This window comes from Dicentrarchus labrax, unplaced genomic scaffold (genome assembly GCF_905237075.1).
Source record: "Dicentrarchus labrax unplaced genomic scaffold, dlabrax2021, whole genome shotgun sequence".
NCBI classification, from domain to species: Eukaryota; Metazoa; Chordata; class Actinopteri; family Moronidae; genus Dicentrarchus; species Dicentrarchus labrax.
The window spans coordinates 157,209-173,500 of record NW_026136714.1 but is presented as its reverse complement, the minus strand read 5'-3'; the positions used below and the strand labels follow the sequence as shown (position 1 = coordinate 173,500).

At 40.3% G+C, this 16,292-nt stretch overlaps 1 protein-coding gene and 1 long non-coding RNA gene across 3 annotated transcripts; one reads left to right on the top strand and one right to left on the bottom strand.

Annotated features, from left to right (window-relative positions):
- Positions 1 to 175: 175 nt before the first annotated feature.
- Positions 176 to 3,510, bottom strand: LOC127376443 (uncharacterized). 2 transcript variants are annotated; one of them, XR_007887525.1, is made up of 4 exons: positions 3,459 to 3,509; positions 3,207 to 3,372; positions 2,550 to 2,759; positions 176 to 772 (listed from the first exon to the last, which is right to left on the bottom strand). It is a non-coding gene; the product is annotated as an uncharacterized LOC127376443 (long non-coding RNA). The 2 variants fall into 2 exon arrangements; XR_007887524.1 differs by having other exon boundaries at positions 2,550 to 3,372; positions 3,459 to 3,510.
- On the top strand, positions 3,511 to 7,714 carry LOC127376435 (sialidase-2-like). Its single transcript, XM_051423351.1, has 3 exons — positions 3,511 to 4,176; positions 4,677 to 5,530; positions 6,870 to 7,714. Exons 1-3 carry the CDS (start codon positions 3,967 to 3,969, stop codon positions 7,120 to 7,122), a joined length of 1,317 nt encoding a protein of 438 aa, XP_051279311.1. The 5' UTR covers positions 3,511 to 3,966; the 3' UTR covers positions 7,123 to 7,714.
- Positions 7,715 to 16,292: the final 8,578 nt, after the last annotated feature.

The following is a 16,292-nucleotide window of genomic DNA, read 5'->3' as shown; positions in this document are numbered from 1 at the left end:
TTCCACACTGATATGCTGCACTGTCCTGTATCCTGGACCTTTATTATGCCTTAATTAATATATTTCAATTAATATTTCAAATATATATCTTATATCAAATTTAAAACAATAAACAGTGATTATATATATATAAAACTATTCTCAATAAAATGAAGACACAGGAGATAAACCATACTGTAAATGAAAAATCCATTTATTGCATTACCTGGCCTTGGAAATATGCAAATTCATTATAATTTATAGACTCAATACAACTGTTACAAGCATATTTTAATCATTTTAATATTTATAGAACATATTCCAACACTTTACACACATTTCACAGTATGCTTCCATCAGGATTCGAACCTGCCAGTAGGAGTACCGTTCTGCCCTATGGAGAGAATTCTGTTCCTTTATTATTCAATCAAAAAGAATATATTTGAAACCAAAAAAGAGATTTGAAACCAAAAAAGAGTAAGTGGCAATCAAAAAAAATTGTTTTGAGATGGAAACAGAACAGGTTGCAATTGAAAACAAAATATGAGAGAACATATTTCTTCAACTTCAATCAAAACTAATGTTTGTAAGTGTAACCCACAGGATGTGCTGCAGCCTCCCTACACACCCAGGGACTCTGCGTTGTGTTTATGGTTGTGATAGGGTGTATGCGCGGGGAGGGAAGAGAAGCACTGGAGACAGGAGTCCTGGATTGAGACCTGGAGACACTTTATTGGCACACATTGACAGCTTTCACCTCTGGTCCTCTACACTGGCTGCTGGCTCCGTCACCCTTACAGGACAATGAATGAAAACATTTTTTTTAATAGTTTTTCTTAAAAACTATATTCTAGTGCAAATAAACAAATATATGGTGACAAAATAATACTCTACAACAAAAAATGAGAAATTACAGGAAGTTTAAATTAAATAAGGCACTCTATAAACATATGACTTCATAAAAATAAATTAAATGACTTAAAACAGCAAACTGAAAGAATAATGCTTCATCCTGCAATATTTCCACTGAACAGGTGCTCTACTCACGCACAGCAAGCTAGCCAACATTACAGCCAAAGTTTTCATATAAAATAGAAGTGTTCGCTTCTCAAACCCACACCGAAATGTAAACTAACATGTAAATTAACACATCAGATGAACATAATGACCGGATGGGTGATTTTAGTTAAGACATTTTAAAAGGATGCAGGCCGCCACTAACACTGCTACCTTACAGGACAATGAATGAAAACATTTAGATGGCATGAATAACCCAACTACGGTGTCACGTAAGGGACAAACTTCAACATTTGCTGTATTCACAGAAGAGTAGAGGGCGCAACAGTGTCACCCTGTGGAGTATTTAGGCTACTACCTTACATAAGTAAAAACATGCAACCATTTTGCGTCCTCTTTGCTTGCAAGTTCTAAAGTTTTGTTTGCAAATTCAGCTGCACTTGATGGGCGGGGCCTACGCTGGTGGACGAGAGAAGAGTTTCTATTGGTTGGTTTGACTGGCTACGTCTTCCGCATTACACCCACTTCTCCCTGTGCTGTGCTGCTTGGAGGTAGTCTGTTGCTCTTGAAACGTTTCCTATAAGTAATGAATTGCGCTATATATCGTTGGCTACAGCCTGCCGTACATTCACAACAACAACAACAACAACAACAACAACACAAGTAATGAATGATAATGCCCTGCTGCTGCTAGCACACTGATTAGCAGCAACATGGTTGTCTCTGCTGGTCACGGCCTGAGCAGAGTAGCCTAATGAGTGAGTGAATTACAGGGAGGCGTATACAACGTAGGGCTGTGATTTAAACATTTACTGTTGCATGGTACTGGCGGGGCCAAAACGTCACGGTTCCTACACAACAGTACTACCGTGGATTACTAAACTACCGCTGAACGCAGTGCCAGTTTCCACTGTGTAGCGGGCTGCCGCTACTCCTCCCGGCTCCCGTTCTCGCTACAGCTGTTCTAATGTCTACAAACACACGTCTCTCTCTCTCTCTCTCTCTCTCTCTCTCTCTCTCTCTCTCTCTCTCTCTCTCTCTCACCCCAACTGGTCGAGACAGACGACCACCCACCTAGAGCCGGAGGATCTGTCCTAGGTTTCTGCCTTTTAACAGGCAGTTTTCCTTGCCCTTGTCTCCAAGGTCTTGCTCATGGTGGTACTGTTGGGTCTCTGTAATTAATGTTAAAGAGTTCGGTCTAGACCTGCTCTATTTGAAAAGTGTCCTGAGATAACTTCTGTTATGCAAATAAAACTGAATTGAATTGGATGGATTATGGATTATCCAATCCAATCCAACTTTATCTGTTAAGCACTTTAAAAACAACCAAAGTGCTGTACAGGAGAATAAATAAGACAACATAAATGTAAACAGTGATGGTGATGATGAAGACCACTGTGGGGAATATAGACAGTGATGATGATGATGAAGACCACTGTGAGGAATATAGACAGTGATGATGATGATGATGAAGACCACTGTGAGGAATATAGACAGTGATGATGATGATGATGATGATGAAGACCACTGTGAGGAACCCGGCGTTACACCACCTGTTGTTGATGAGCACGGACAGTCCCCCTCCTTTCTTCATGCCGGTCGCGGTGGTGTCCCTGTCGGCTCGAACCGTCTGGAAGCCGGGGAATGGTGACGATGGAGTCCGGTATCTGCTCGATGATTGCAGGGATGTAGAGTTTAAAGCTCCTCTTCTTCATCCTCCCTTTAACCCCCGCTCTGCAGCCTCACCGTCTCCTCCTCAGCTCCTCCGGTATGGAGGACAATAAACAATGTGACTCGCCGTTGCCATGGAGACCAGCGTAAACAAAAAATAAAAAGTGCTCAAAAACGCCAAAAAAGTATTTAGGCGACGTGAACAAAGTAAGAGAGTAAGAAAACAGTTCAAAATAGTAAAAACACACTGAAACTACAACAATGAAAGGAGCTGCCATGACAGGCTGCCGTTGTCGCCGGCGCCATTCCATTATTCCATTATTATGGAAGATAACGTTTCTCATCCTGTACTGTGTGTTCACTGAATGCGTTTGTATTTATTAAACCTTTCTTTAGTAGCGATGCCCTCTTCATCCTGGGACTCTGCTGTCAAACTAAACACATCAACACCTTTTTATCTACATTTAATATATATATAATGTAACACAGACAGAGAACATACTGACTGAGAGCTGTTGTTGTTATTGTTGTTGTTGTACCTCATTAAACATCATTTACTGCAGTCATCCTGTCTCCTTCAGAATAAAAGCTCGACCTTCTGCCCTGATGGGGGATCGAACCGTTGACCTTCTGCCCCACTGTCCATTAACTGTTCTTCTGTGCTCCAGATGTGCAGCCTCCTCCAATCACTGTAATGCTGTGATGCTGTAGAAACATTATGATTATTATTAATATTATGATAATTAATAGTAATAATATTAAAGTCAGTAATTCACTCTCAGCCTACATACAGTCCTCTCTGTCCGGAGGGTGTTGACCACATTCCCAATGATACCCCGATAATGAGTCGAAAACTTGTTCTGTGGTGATGTAATTTCCCTAAAAGTCTGCCTCCCTTTCCCGTTTACATGCCAACAATCTCTTGGGTCTCCTGTTACCATGAACACACCACATGAAGAAACAACCCTGTCCTCACATGACCTTTCCAAACAGGATCTGTATCTGTGTATCCCACACACTGGGCCTGTAGTCAGACTTCCTCCTGCATTAATCAGAGAACATGTTTTGGTTCTGGTCCTACCAGTTAGTGGACATTTCTTATCTTCTCCAACCAGCTGGAAGGAATGATGTCAACTCCTGTAATAAGTTATTTAATGTCAGTTCTTTGGCTGAAATTAAAGACTCCGCCTCATTCAAACTGCACCACCCAGTCTCATTAAAGCCTCCGCAGACAGTAACTGCAGATGTAAACATCAAGTTGTTCATTCTCATCTATTGTACCATCATTTTACACCAACCATGGGCAACAGCTCTTCAAGAGATTTAGAACTAAAGAAACAAACTGTCTTTAATTCCTGGGTTTACAGGATCCCTGCTCTCTTCTACAGTGAAGACCAGACTCTTCTGGCCTTTGCAGAGAAGAGGACAGGTCAGGACGACACGAGCAGCAAACACCTGGTGATGAAAACAGGAACGCTAAAGGAAGAAAACTCTCAGAAGACGATTGAGGTAATTAAACCAAATAATGAATTTTATTGCTGGATTACTGCTGAATATATTGTTTCCAACTCAACATAAAACCTAACAGCATTTTAATGAAAGGAAAGAATGTGGAGTCACTCAATCACATTAATTAAACCAACTCAAAAATTAAGTGTTGAAGTAAAAACTGAACTGAAATGTGTTCAGTATTTTGAGTTTTGGTGATTTAATTCAAGTTTGTTACATTTCTGTGTTTCTTAAAGAAAACCTGACCACAGTCGGTGTTATAATGCTGTATAACTGAGGATATTCCCCTTTTAATTTCAGTTTATTAACCTTCATATGCTGAAGTATGCATCAATTCTTATTGATCCTCCAAATGTAAAGATTGTATTTTTTATAAAAACTATAGTTCCTTAACTGCAGCAGTAATAATGTTTAGATTGTTTAGTGAACTTTAATAGGTTAAAACAGTTTGAGCTGAACTCATCAGGTTTACTTTGTTTTATGAACATTATTCTTTCTAGTGGTCTGATTTCAAAGAGGTGAAAGAGGCTCATCTTCATGGATACCGTCCTATGAACCCCTGCCCGGTGTATGACAGAGACAACCAAACACTCTTCCTGTTCTTTACCTGTGTGGAAGGAACTGTGTCAGAGCAGTGGCAGATAAACAACCGCACCAATAAAACCCGTCTGTGCTTCGTTACAACCACAGACACAGGCCACAGTTGGAGCGCAGTGACTGATCTCACTGACAGACTGAGTGAAATTAGACAGTGGGCCACGTTTGCTGTTGGTCCAGGTCACGGGATCCAAACAGATAGTGGTAGATTGATTGTGCCACTGTATGCTTATTGTATCTCTACTCTATGTTGCAGCTCAACCCCGTATGTGTTCTGTCTGTATAGAGATAAAAACGACAGTAATTGGCAACTTGGAAAACCCCTTAAAAAAAACTCACTGGAATGTGAAATGGCAGAGGTTTCTGATGGCAAACTCTACTGCAATGCCCGTAGTAAGGGAGGCTACCGAGTGGAAGCTCTCGATATGGAGACCCTTGAAGAGACTCATAAGCTTGTGGAAACCGGGGGAGGCTGTCAGGGAAGTGTGGTTTCCTTTCCAGCTCAACGTCAAGCTGCAGATTGTGAAACAAAGTGGCTGCTGTTCAGCCACCCGACTGACCAGTCCAAAAGGATCAACTTAGGACTTTATCTGAATAAATCTCCAACCAATCCGAAAGCTTGGAGCAAACCCTGGACCATCAACAGCGGACCCAGTGGGTACTCAGACCTGGCTCACATTGGTGATGGTTGGTTTGTGTGTCTGTTGGAGTGTGGAAAGAAGACAGAAACTGAGCAGATCGTCAGTGTAGTTTTCAGGTACGATGACTTAAAGTAGGGAATCAGAGAGAACTGCTGTTAAACTTCCTCTGTGGTTCCGTTTTCCTCATACAACAGTGATGTTGTATTATGTGAAAGTATTAAACTGAAATCCTTTGTACATATTAAAGATTAAAGCGTCTATTCACCTGAAATTATGAAGGGGTCTATAAATACTAAAGTTAACGTAAGCTTGTCACTAACGAGTAACGTTACTACCATTACCGTTACGTTACTACCGTTACCGACCCGCCCGCGGTCGGCTTAGCCACCGCAGGCGGGTCGATAACGTTAGTAACGTTAGTCGTTAGTGACAAGCTAACGTTATCTTTCAACCATAATGTGTGCTACCAAACAAAGACACATACTCACCACTAGTGCCGCTGACGGCCACTGACTCCAATGTGCTTCTCCATGCTCCCCTTGGCTGCACTGTCAGAAACTTCTGAGAGTTAACGTAAATATGACGTAACATCCCGCCTCCCGCTCTCATCACGTTGATGACGTGCTGAGAGCGGGAGCTCAACGTACACGTCCCAAACAGATAAGATCACAACAATAGCATGTCTTCATAAACCACCCTTGTTCGTCTTCATACAATATGTTGGGAAGTTGCAGTAAATATCAATACAATATGTTCTATATCCCTTTGTGTTGTGTCTCTCCTTCGTCTGTTAAGATAACTGAACATTTTGTGAGTCTCGAGGCATTGTCAGCCTTTATATCTCATTTGTAAATGCTTAATAAGCCATAGATAGTGCTCACTTTAGATAAGCTCGTGCAAAATACTTAATTAAGGAGTAGTAAGTGCTTTGTAACTGTGAATTCCTGCATTAATAACTGTTTATAGGCCATCATTAGAAAATTAATTTGTTGTGAGTTTTATAGAACATCTGCTAACACAGTCACTAATCATTAATGCATGTCTGAATAGTGGATGTGCAAGTGCATGCAGAAATGTACAGTACAATGAAGAGTAAAACATTTATAACTGTGATTATAAACCACATAGTAATGACTATTTACAGCAGAATCATGCTTTATAAATGATGAATTCAGTATTCACTAATCCATAACTAATGTGCTTATCAATGATGAATAAAACATTTTTAACTGTGTTTATAAACTACATACTAATGTGTATTCATGTGTTATAATTGATGAATTCAGTATTTACTAATCCATAACTGATGTGCTTATCAATGATGAATAAAACATTTTTAACTGTTTATAAACTACATACTAATGTGTATTCATGCCTTATAAATGATGAATTCATTATTTATTCATGCTTAACTAATGCTTAATAGTGTGTACTCATTATAAAGTGTTACCTCAGCAACTTCTACAGCTGCGTGGTTGAGAGCACCATGACCAGCTGCATCACAGCTACACTACTGTTGCGGACCGCAGTCGCCTGCAGAGAGTGGTTAAGGCGGCTGAGAGGATCACCAGGATACCACTGCCCTCTCTGCAGAGCATCTACCACCACAGAGTCCACAGGAGAGCTGCCTCCATGCTCAGAGACCCCACCCATCCACAACACGGACTGCTCACACTTCTACCCTCAGGCCGGAGGTACAGAAGTTTGAAATGCAAAACAACGAGACTCAAAAACTCTTTCTTCCCCTCTGCAATCAGACTCCTGAACAGCTGACAGGAGTCACATCAATGTACCACCTCGTCACCTTACACCTGTACTTCTGTTTACAACTGTGCACTTGCACAGCTGTTTACTGTTTACATCCCATGGTATTCATTGCACATTGCACATCAGACACTTTTAAAATTACTGTAATATTGAGTTATTTTTATTTATTTTTTACTTACTGTACTTATTGTAATATTCTGTTTTTTACTATTCTATAATTGGGTAATATTGTGGGTTTTTTTGTGTTACTTATTGTACTTAATGCGTCGGTATCAGGGTGGACAGCACAGCAAAGAAAGAATTTCATTGCACAGAGGAAACTTGCTTTCGTTTGTTTCATATAACAATAAACATCTATAGATAGATATCTATCTATCCATCTATCTATCTATCTATCTATCTATCTATCTATTCTCCAACGAAGAATAAATAATTGTGTTTCAGATGAAGGTGGTGCACTTCATTGCTTATATTAAGAACAAATGAAGAAGGCAGACATATTTACTGTATTAAAGGGGTCATATTATGCAAAACCAACTTTTTAATCATTTGATTATGTACATTTGGGACTCTGGAGGGCCTATCAGCAGGCAAAGTGTGAAAAAAAATGAATCAGTCATGTTTTTGTGGGCTGCCTCAGTCAAAATACAGGAGATAAAACATGCAATGTAGACTTCGCACCAACTGTGATGTCACACTTTGGTTTGCGACCTTTGACCGCGAATGTTACCATCCCTTCCAGAAGTTTTGACTAGCGGAGCTCCACCATTGTTACTATAAAAGAGCAAGCTATCAGAGAACAAGCAAGCGAGCCCGGCCGGCTGCAGCCAGCCAGCCAGCAGCCAGCTGCAGTCTGTCATTGACATTTGGCATTTTATCGAGATTCACACGAAGTTTATGCCATGAATCACCAAGGGGGGGCTCCATAACTCCATAACTCTGTTACTGTTGTGGGTTTTGTGACGGGGGGTAATTGGCTTTATGTTGGTCTGTATTTAGTTAAAGTGCTCAGTCAGTAATATGTTTGTGTCGCTGTTAGAAAGAGCAGAAAACCTCCGAGATAACAAACTGTAGCCGCTCATCAGCTGTTAGCTCGTTGAGCTGCATAGAACAGGTAAGATAACATCAGTTAGGTTTAATTGTCCTTAACCTGGGGCCCGTTTCAGAAAGCAGGTTTAGTGAAAACTCTGAGTTAGTTAACCCTGAGATGAGGGAAACTCTGGTTTTTCGGTTTCACAAAGCCAGTTCATCTTAACTCTGAGTCAGTTACCCTGGAAACATACTCCGTGAACCTAACCTGCTCGCTGGCAGGTTTTCTTCAACTAACTCTGAGTTTCTCCTGCTCTTAAGTTGAAGCCTGCAGACTGAAGGCAGTGGCAGACATGGCGTGTCCTTTTCTTGAAGAGCCAGTTGATGTCGAGGCGCAGATACTCCGCAGATACTCCGTCGGGAGAGGATTATTAGAGCCCGATTGGAAGTTTTATTATTCCCTGATGAGTACCTGTTTGAGCGTTTCCGTTTCTCTGCATCATCAATAATTTATCTAAACAACATTCTCAGCCCTCACATCGTTCACATGACACATCGTGGACACGCTCTCAGTTCCGAGCAAATTCTTTGTATTGCGCTTTGTTTTTGCCAACGGCAGTTTTTTGTATAACATCGGTGATGCAGAGCTTGTGTCCAAGGCAACTGTCTGTCGGGCTGTCCGAAATGTGACACTTGCACTGAAACGGCTACTATATCAGTCTAAGCAATAATTAATGTATGTCATAAAGCTTTGAGACTTGAAGCACTAGTCAGTCAATCTGATATATTTGAGGGTTTCCAGGTGTGATTGGCTGCATAGATGGCACTCACATTCCTATCACAGCTCCTTCAATAAATGAAGGAGATTATGTGAATAGGAGATCTGTCCACAGCATTAATGTACAGGTAGGCCTGAATAGTAGCCTTTAACATTCCAAATGAAATACACTTCACTATACAGCTAATTACTGCTCTCCACTGTGAAGATCATATGTGATGCAGCCCACATGATAAACAATGTGGAAGCCGAAGTGGCCTAGGTCTCTGCATGACTCACAAATGTTTCGTGAGTCTACACTGAGTGCCAGATTTGCCCGTGGTGAGTTTATATACAGTATACAGCTATATCCTATGATCAATATTTTGCTTCCTCCTATTGCAACTGAAACATTAAACTGTATCCTGTATTATCATAGGAGAGTTCGATGGTTACCTACTCGGAGACAGAGGGTACCCCTGCCAGCGCTATCTTCTGACTCCTTACCCTGACCCTGAGCCTGGCCCACAGCAACACTACAACTTGGCTCACTGCAGGACACGAGCCAGAGTGGAGATGACCATCGGGATACTCAAGGCCCGGTTCCAGTGCCTTCGTAGGCTCAGGGTCACTCCAGAAAGGGCTTGTGACATTATAGTGGCATGTGTGGTTCTCCACAACATTGCCACTATTACACTGTCAGAAAAAAGGGTACAGTTGAGGTCCACTGTTGGTGATTTTCTTTTCTTTGTTAATTTCTGTTCTGATGTTGTATTAGTGTGATGTATATGCCTTTACTATATTGATTGTGAGCTCCCCTTGCACTGGGTTAACGTGTCTGCTGGCCATTATATTTACTGCATGTCAGCTTGTGTGTTTAATGGGGTAATTGATATCACAGCCAACCTGTCTCCTTGTGCTTCACATAGTTTTACTCCTTCCAGTCGTAACGTTACAGGCCATAGGACGTCTGTGGCTTAAGAGGGGCTACATTAGCTTATCATACAACAGTGTTATTAACAACATACCAGAAGCTGACATTACCACGCAGCATGTTTCAGTAATATGTGATCAGTTACACTTGCACCGCTCTCTATTGATGTTAAGAGTTTAGCTAGCCAGCTACTGTCTCTTGGACTGAAGCAACTGAATAGTTTTTCTATGTTGCTAGCTGTGTGTAGTGGTCTACATGAAGTGTACCCCGATCTGTATTTGTTGTTCAGTTTAATTTCTGAAGAACACAATTTACATAAATGTGTCTATGTTTTGTTTTGAAGGATGACTCTTTTCTTCTCTTTCTCTACCTCTGTCTGTGTGTGACAATGTTCTTTTCAGACAATGAAGTGGACGGGGAAACAGTAGAGTATGGCCTGACGGATAATATGGTATCATGCCTTTTTCCTGGATCATTCAAAAAACAAGTCAAGTTCAACAAATTTATACAGGAGTTAAAGGATGTTGTAACACTGACTGTAGAACCAGTGCCTGAAGAATGCATTGAGCAGCCTTCGACTATAGAAAGGTAAAGTTTGATATGTTGAGCATTAAAAGCATTATATATCTATTATCTAATAGGTATTGTAGCTCTATGAATATGACATTCGATATATTGTTTCCTTTGTTTGTGAATTGTTTGATACTTGTGGGTTGATCTGTGTATTGCTGGTAATTCAAGTTCTTCATCCCTTCTCTTCCCCATCTCAGCAGTGAGACAAATCGGAGACTGCCTGCTGGTTTCATCATTCCACCTTTCCCCAGAGATCTTCAGACCAGACTCGACAACAAAGAAGCATGTTTGAAGTTATCTAGAGATCGACATAGGATCATTCGAGTTCCCATGAAGCAATCATCGAATACACAATGTAAGTCAATGTATGTATTGTCCATTGCTACTCATGGCCAAGTTAGAACATTTTAGAGGTAGCCTATGTCTCTGCCATGGCGTTACTCCATCATTGCTTCATTAAGTACTTCTGGCAGTCAAGATGTGAGTAAAATTAGTCAAATTTACTTGTAAAAATTTTAAGGCCAATTATTTTTGTAGTATTTTCACGATTGTGGCTTTTAAACAACGGTTTATGGGTAAACTAAATTGCTTTATTCATTTAATTTAATCTTGATCACAGGTATCCCACCAACGCAGAATATGTGCAAGTTGTTAAAACACAAGTACCCTGTCCTTAAGGATCTGGAGGGAAACGGCTATGTAAGTTACGTTTGATATTATGCAGCTTGTTATTTTCTGATGTAATGAGTTTGAGAACATTGAATGAAATAAAGAATGCATGCAAGTGTATTAGGGCTGCATGATTTGGAGAGAGTCATATTGCGATTGTGGACAATATTGCAATTCGATTATAATGGAACAAATCGTACTATGAGTCTACTTGCTTGATTATCAAGGAAAATGCACAAAATACTGACATTTTGAACTGTGTATTTCTCAAATTGAACAAAGTTAAACAATATTTATAACAATAACTTTAGTAAAACAGATGTATAAAAGAACAAGGGGAGAGTGTTTCTCTCAGGAGGAGGTGGCTAGAAGCAGCACATATTGGCACATATTGGGGGTTACGGTAGGTTGTTGTTTTAAACGTTACTCGCATACTGCTCATAAATCATTTTTCTGATTGCATGTAGGTCTATCTGTTTTTAGGGGCACATGCGAGAGCCCGGTGTGGATAATGAGCAGACTGCAGTGTACACAAAGACCAGTGTCACACACAGAGCACACTTTTTCTGTTAAATTAAATCACACCCTTTTTGCGGTTTTGTAATCGCACATGACGACCTTGCGATTGCAATTCGATGAGATTAATCATGCAGCCCTAAAGTGTATTATGTTATTTTCCTTGGATAAGTTCATGAAATTAATATTTAATGATGGGGGTTATCTTTGTTGTATTGTCTGTGTTAGCATACCTGGCATCAGTCCCTCAAACGCAAATTCAAAGCAGAGCGTGCACCTTTGGTTCATGAAGACGAGGTGAGAAGGAGTAAGGAGAAGTTTGGGCACAAGAGAGCCAGACAGTCTACGGAGGCTGCAAGAACCTATTGCAGATCTGTGCCAGGGGTGAGTGGATTAATGCAGCTGCTTACAGTTCTTAGAAAAGTTAGTGTACAATAATATTTTACAAGACATATGTAGGTATGGTAATTGAGGCTCTTTTTGTGTGGTTGCAACATTCTGGTTCAGATGAGGAAAAATGTTTTTGCATTGTGAGGTAAACCTGTTTTTATTTCCATCAGGTGCCGGCTATCATTGGTGAGGATGCGTCCTCTATTGGGAGACATGTGAACATCCTGCGTGTCCAGTATGAGAGAATGCAACCAGACACCTCTATTGTTAAAGACTGCATGCAGCGAACATTTGCGTGGCGGCGAAGAGAGATAGCAGATGGAATGACTGTGGAGGATATACTCAAGAAATACCCTTTCTTAAGAACACCCTCAGGGGTAAGTAATATGAATCACAGATCATTTAGTCAATTTTCAAAGCACACATCAATATAAGGACTTTATTGAACTTAGTGTTGTCAAAATACTGGCATTTCTAACTTCAGTACAATATTTTGAAAAATATTGATATTCAATACCATACCACAGGGGAAAATTGACACAACATTGATTACATTTCTGAATTAAATTACTAAATTATCTAATCAACTTATCTTAGTTAGTAGAGTTAATAATACTGTGTGTTAAGCAGAACAGCATCAGTTAATTTACCTTGGTCAAAGTATTTCTTATACACTAAATCTCTGCTGTCTGAGATTCCTCAGGTCTGATAGCTCTGAGGGGGATTAATTTAGATTAGAGAATTACAAATGTCTGTTGGGCAAACAACAGGACAACTATCTTAACAACAGTTTACTGGGCCATCTTGTTTATTACTTTAGTGATGTTGAAAGGGGGAGAGACTTCTCCAACCTCTCCATGTTCTTTATAGAGGACGGAGTGTCGGTCCTGCAGGTGCTTTGCTCATTTGGTTTTGTTAGCACGTTTCATGTCACTTTCATATGGGCTTGCTTGTATCCTTTGCCAGAATCCAATCACAAGTGATGAGTACTAGCCCATTACAGCACAGTAGGGCAGGACTTTTCGAAACTCTGGCAGGGATAAAAATAGTAGACGGCGCTGTGAGTGACAGGAGGTGGTGCTGTGTGGTCGCGGCAGCGGTGCAAGTGTCAAGTCCCTTTCGGGAGGAGAAAAGAGAAGTGCATTTTCAGTATCGATACTGTGGAAAATCTGTTAATAAAACCATTAAAAATATTCAGTATCTATATATCAAAAAATCCATATTTTTGACAACACTACTTGGAATAGTAACAGTGTAATGTAACTTAAAGGCATACAAGAAAGGTGTTTTACTACTGGTTTGGTCCTTCAATATTGACATGATTTTGGTAAAATGGATCTACCCTTTCTATCAACTTTTCAGTTGTACGATGAGGTTGACAGGATCCATCCATCATCTGTCAACTTATGCCGGTGATGGAAAGAGGGCTTCACAAGTGTTGTGCTGAAGGTGCTCAAGCTTGCTCAGGGAAAAACCCCACTGGCCAAAATCTACGTTGAAGGAAGAGAGGAAATGCTGGTCGAGGATCTACAAGGTATTGTTACTTTTGTGTGTGTAGTGAATAATCATCATCAGAAAGTTGATATGGGCAGTACTTTATTTTAAGTGCTTCTGTAGAAAATGTGTCATCATGTCAGAGTGTTGTTGGAAAGTTTATGGGGGTGGCTGTCTTTAAAATAAATTAATAAGTAATATCGTTGCTCCACAAATTTAAGTGCCAAGTACTTTGTGACAAATAAATAACTGAACGATACAGTGTACAGACCACAACTGAATAGCTTCCCATTCTAACAACTAACAAAATAAATCCAGTGAAGAACAGAAATTAGGCCCCTTTTTCTGAGAGAGCTGTTGCCTGTTGACCATTCAGTGTTAATTCAGTTCAAGAATTAACATTAAAGTTATCCACTCCAGTTAATATTGACTAGCAGCTATGTACTGCGTGCTAAGCTCCACAGCCCAGCTCTGAGTGTGCAAGGACAGGAGTGCTGTTCAGACAGGTCCACCTGAGGGCCGGTCAAGGAGGGGCTGAGCGCTGCTCTACAAAGAAATAAGAATTTACCCAATATAAATAGTAAAAAAGAAAATCTATATGTGTCAGTCAAGGTTTATATTGTTGTGGGCCGCCACAAATAAATCAATGCTTGGGAAACATTGAAATTAGTGGGGAGGGCAAAAAACTGTTTTTGGTAACATCATAGTAACTAACTGGGTGTTCATTAAACTTGTGCATTCAATTTACTGAAATGTCAACATGATGCTGAAGAGATTTCCATCTGCTCTGTGTTCACCTATTAAGGCAGTCAACTGGGTCTTAAATTATGTTTGCCTAAATGACACAAAAGGTATTTTGTTGAAGACAACAAGAGGGAGCACATGGAAACTCACCTTGATTGAGGGATTGAAATGAGAAGACTGTCTGTTTTTTGATGTTAAAATAAATTATTAAGGACTCCTTTCATTGTCTTACAGATGTTGACTTCCGTGCTGCGCTGATCCTGCTGCCCTACATCTTTAAAGAGAAGGTCGACCAGTTTATTACATTGGGACAGGTACGCAGTTAGTAATTTTAGTCCACAGAGGTTTGGGGTCTCTCTCTAGAACATTGGCTTTTTAAGCTTTCACCCTGTTTTTGCTAAACACTGAGTGGTCTGCAACCTTGCTCACAAAGCTGGATTTGTTGTCTAGGTGGCTGACTTCACCATTGTTCTGACATTTTTGTTTTCTTTGAACAGTGTGACACTGAAAGTCCCTACCCAACTGTACAGCTGGTAGATAACGACTGGAAAATGGCTTTTACCAGGAAGGTTCCAGTTTCTGTCAGAGTGGATGGTGTGGATCTGTGCAGGGGAGCAGGAGTTGAGGAGGGGGTAATTGCAGCCTTCTGTGCCTACTTTGTTTTCAACTTGGCTTACCCACCCTACATGAAGAATACGCTGACCTTCCTCCAGCGTACTATGAACATTACTGTGGTGGGTGAAAAGTCCCTACCCGTCACTGTGACCCGAATGATAAATATTCTCTATTAAAGATGCCACGGCCATATAGATGCACAAGGTGTAGAAGAACCACCTTCACCTTAATGAAGCTTGTTCAACACGTTGGCCTTATCCATTCTCATGAAGCCAACTTTAATATCACATGTGGACTTAATGACTGCAAGTCAACTTTTAGAGTATATGAATCGTTCAGGCGTCATGTGTACCGTAAACATAGGGAGCATGTGCTACCTGATAGCGATGAAAATGACATGGACAATGACATGAACAACGACAGTGACATGGAGAGCACAGACAATGATCTATAGCCTAGGGCGGATATACCACCAAGTATGGATGCACTATTGAAAAATTTTAAAGAAAATCTCTGTAGCTTCATCCTGAAATGTAGAGAAAAAAACCACATTCCACAGGCTGTCCAACAGGAAATTGTAAATGACCTAAACTTTTTATTTTGTTTTTTTAAAGAACATTACGATGCTTTTATTACTTACCATCTTCAAGAAAATGGGTTCAATATTTTGGAATGTCCTGAACTGAGGGAGGTGATACAGTCTACTGATTTTTTTGAAAAAGCTTCAGCAGCTGTTAGATCTCCATACATGTTGAAAGAACATTGTAAGTCAAAGCTAAAATTGGTTGATCCCGTGCATCACGTTTTGAGGTCAGAAAGTGGACACAAAATAGGTACATACTCTTATGTGCCTATCACTAAGGTTTTAACAAACTATTGCTCACATGAGGACATACTTGACGAAATTCAGGCCAACAGGTTTAAGGCCAGAGATCCAGATTATTTAAGCGACTACTCTGATGGTACTTACTTCAAGGAACATCACTTCTTCAAAGTCAATCCACATGCCAATGAAGACGAATTTGAAGTTGTCAACCCCTTAGGCTCTAAGCGAACCAAGCACAAGCTTTGTGCTTTCCATTATAATATTGGCAACCTTGACAGCAAACATTGATCAAAACTTAAGCATATCCATCTGGCTGTTTTAGTACGTCAAGCATTTGTGAAACGTTGTGGTTTACAAACCATCTTAAAACCCATGTTAGATGATCTTAAAAAACTTGCAAGTGATGGTATCACTATAACCGTAGATGGGATTGAGCAGACTATTCATGCTGCACTAGCAACATTTTCAGCTGATAATCTTTCAGCCCACATGTTGGTTGGTTTTACTATGTCATTTAACTTGCACAGAGTTTGCCGCTATTGCATGGCAACATATACAGAAATG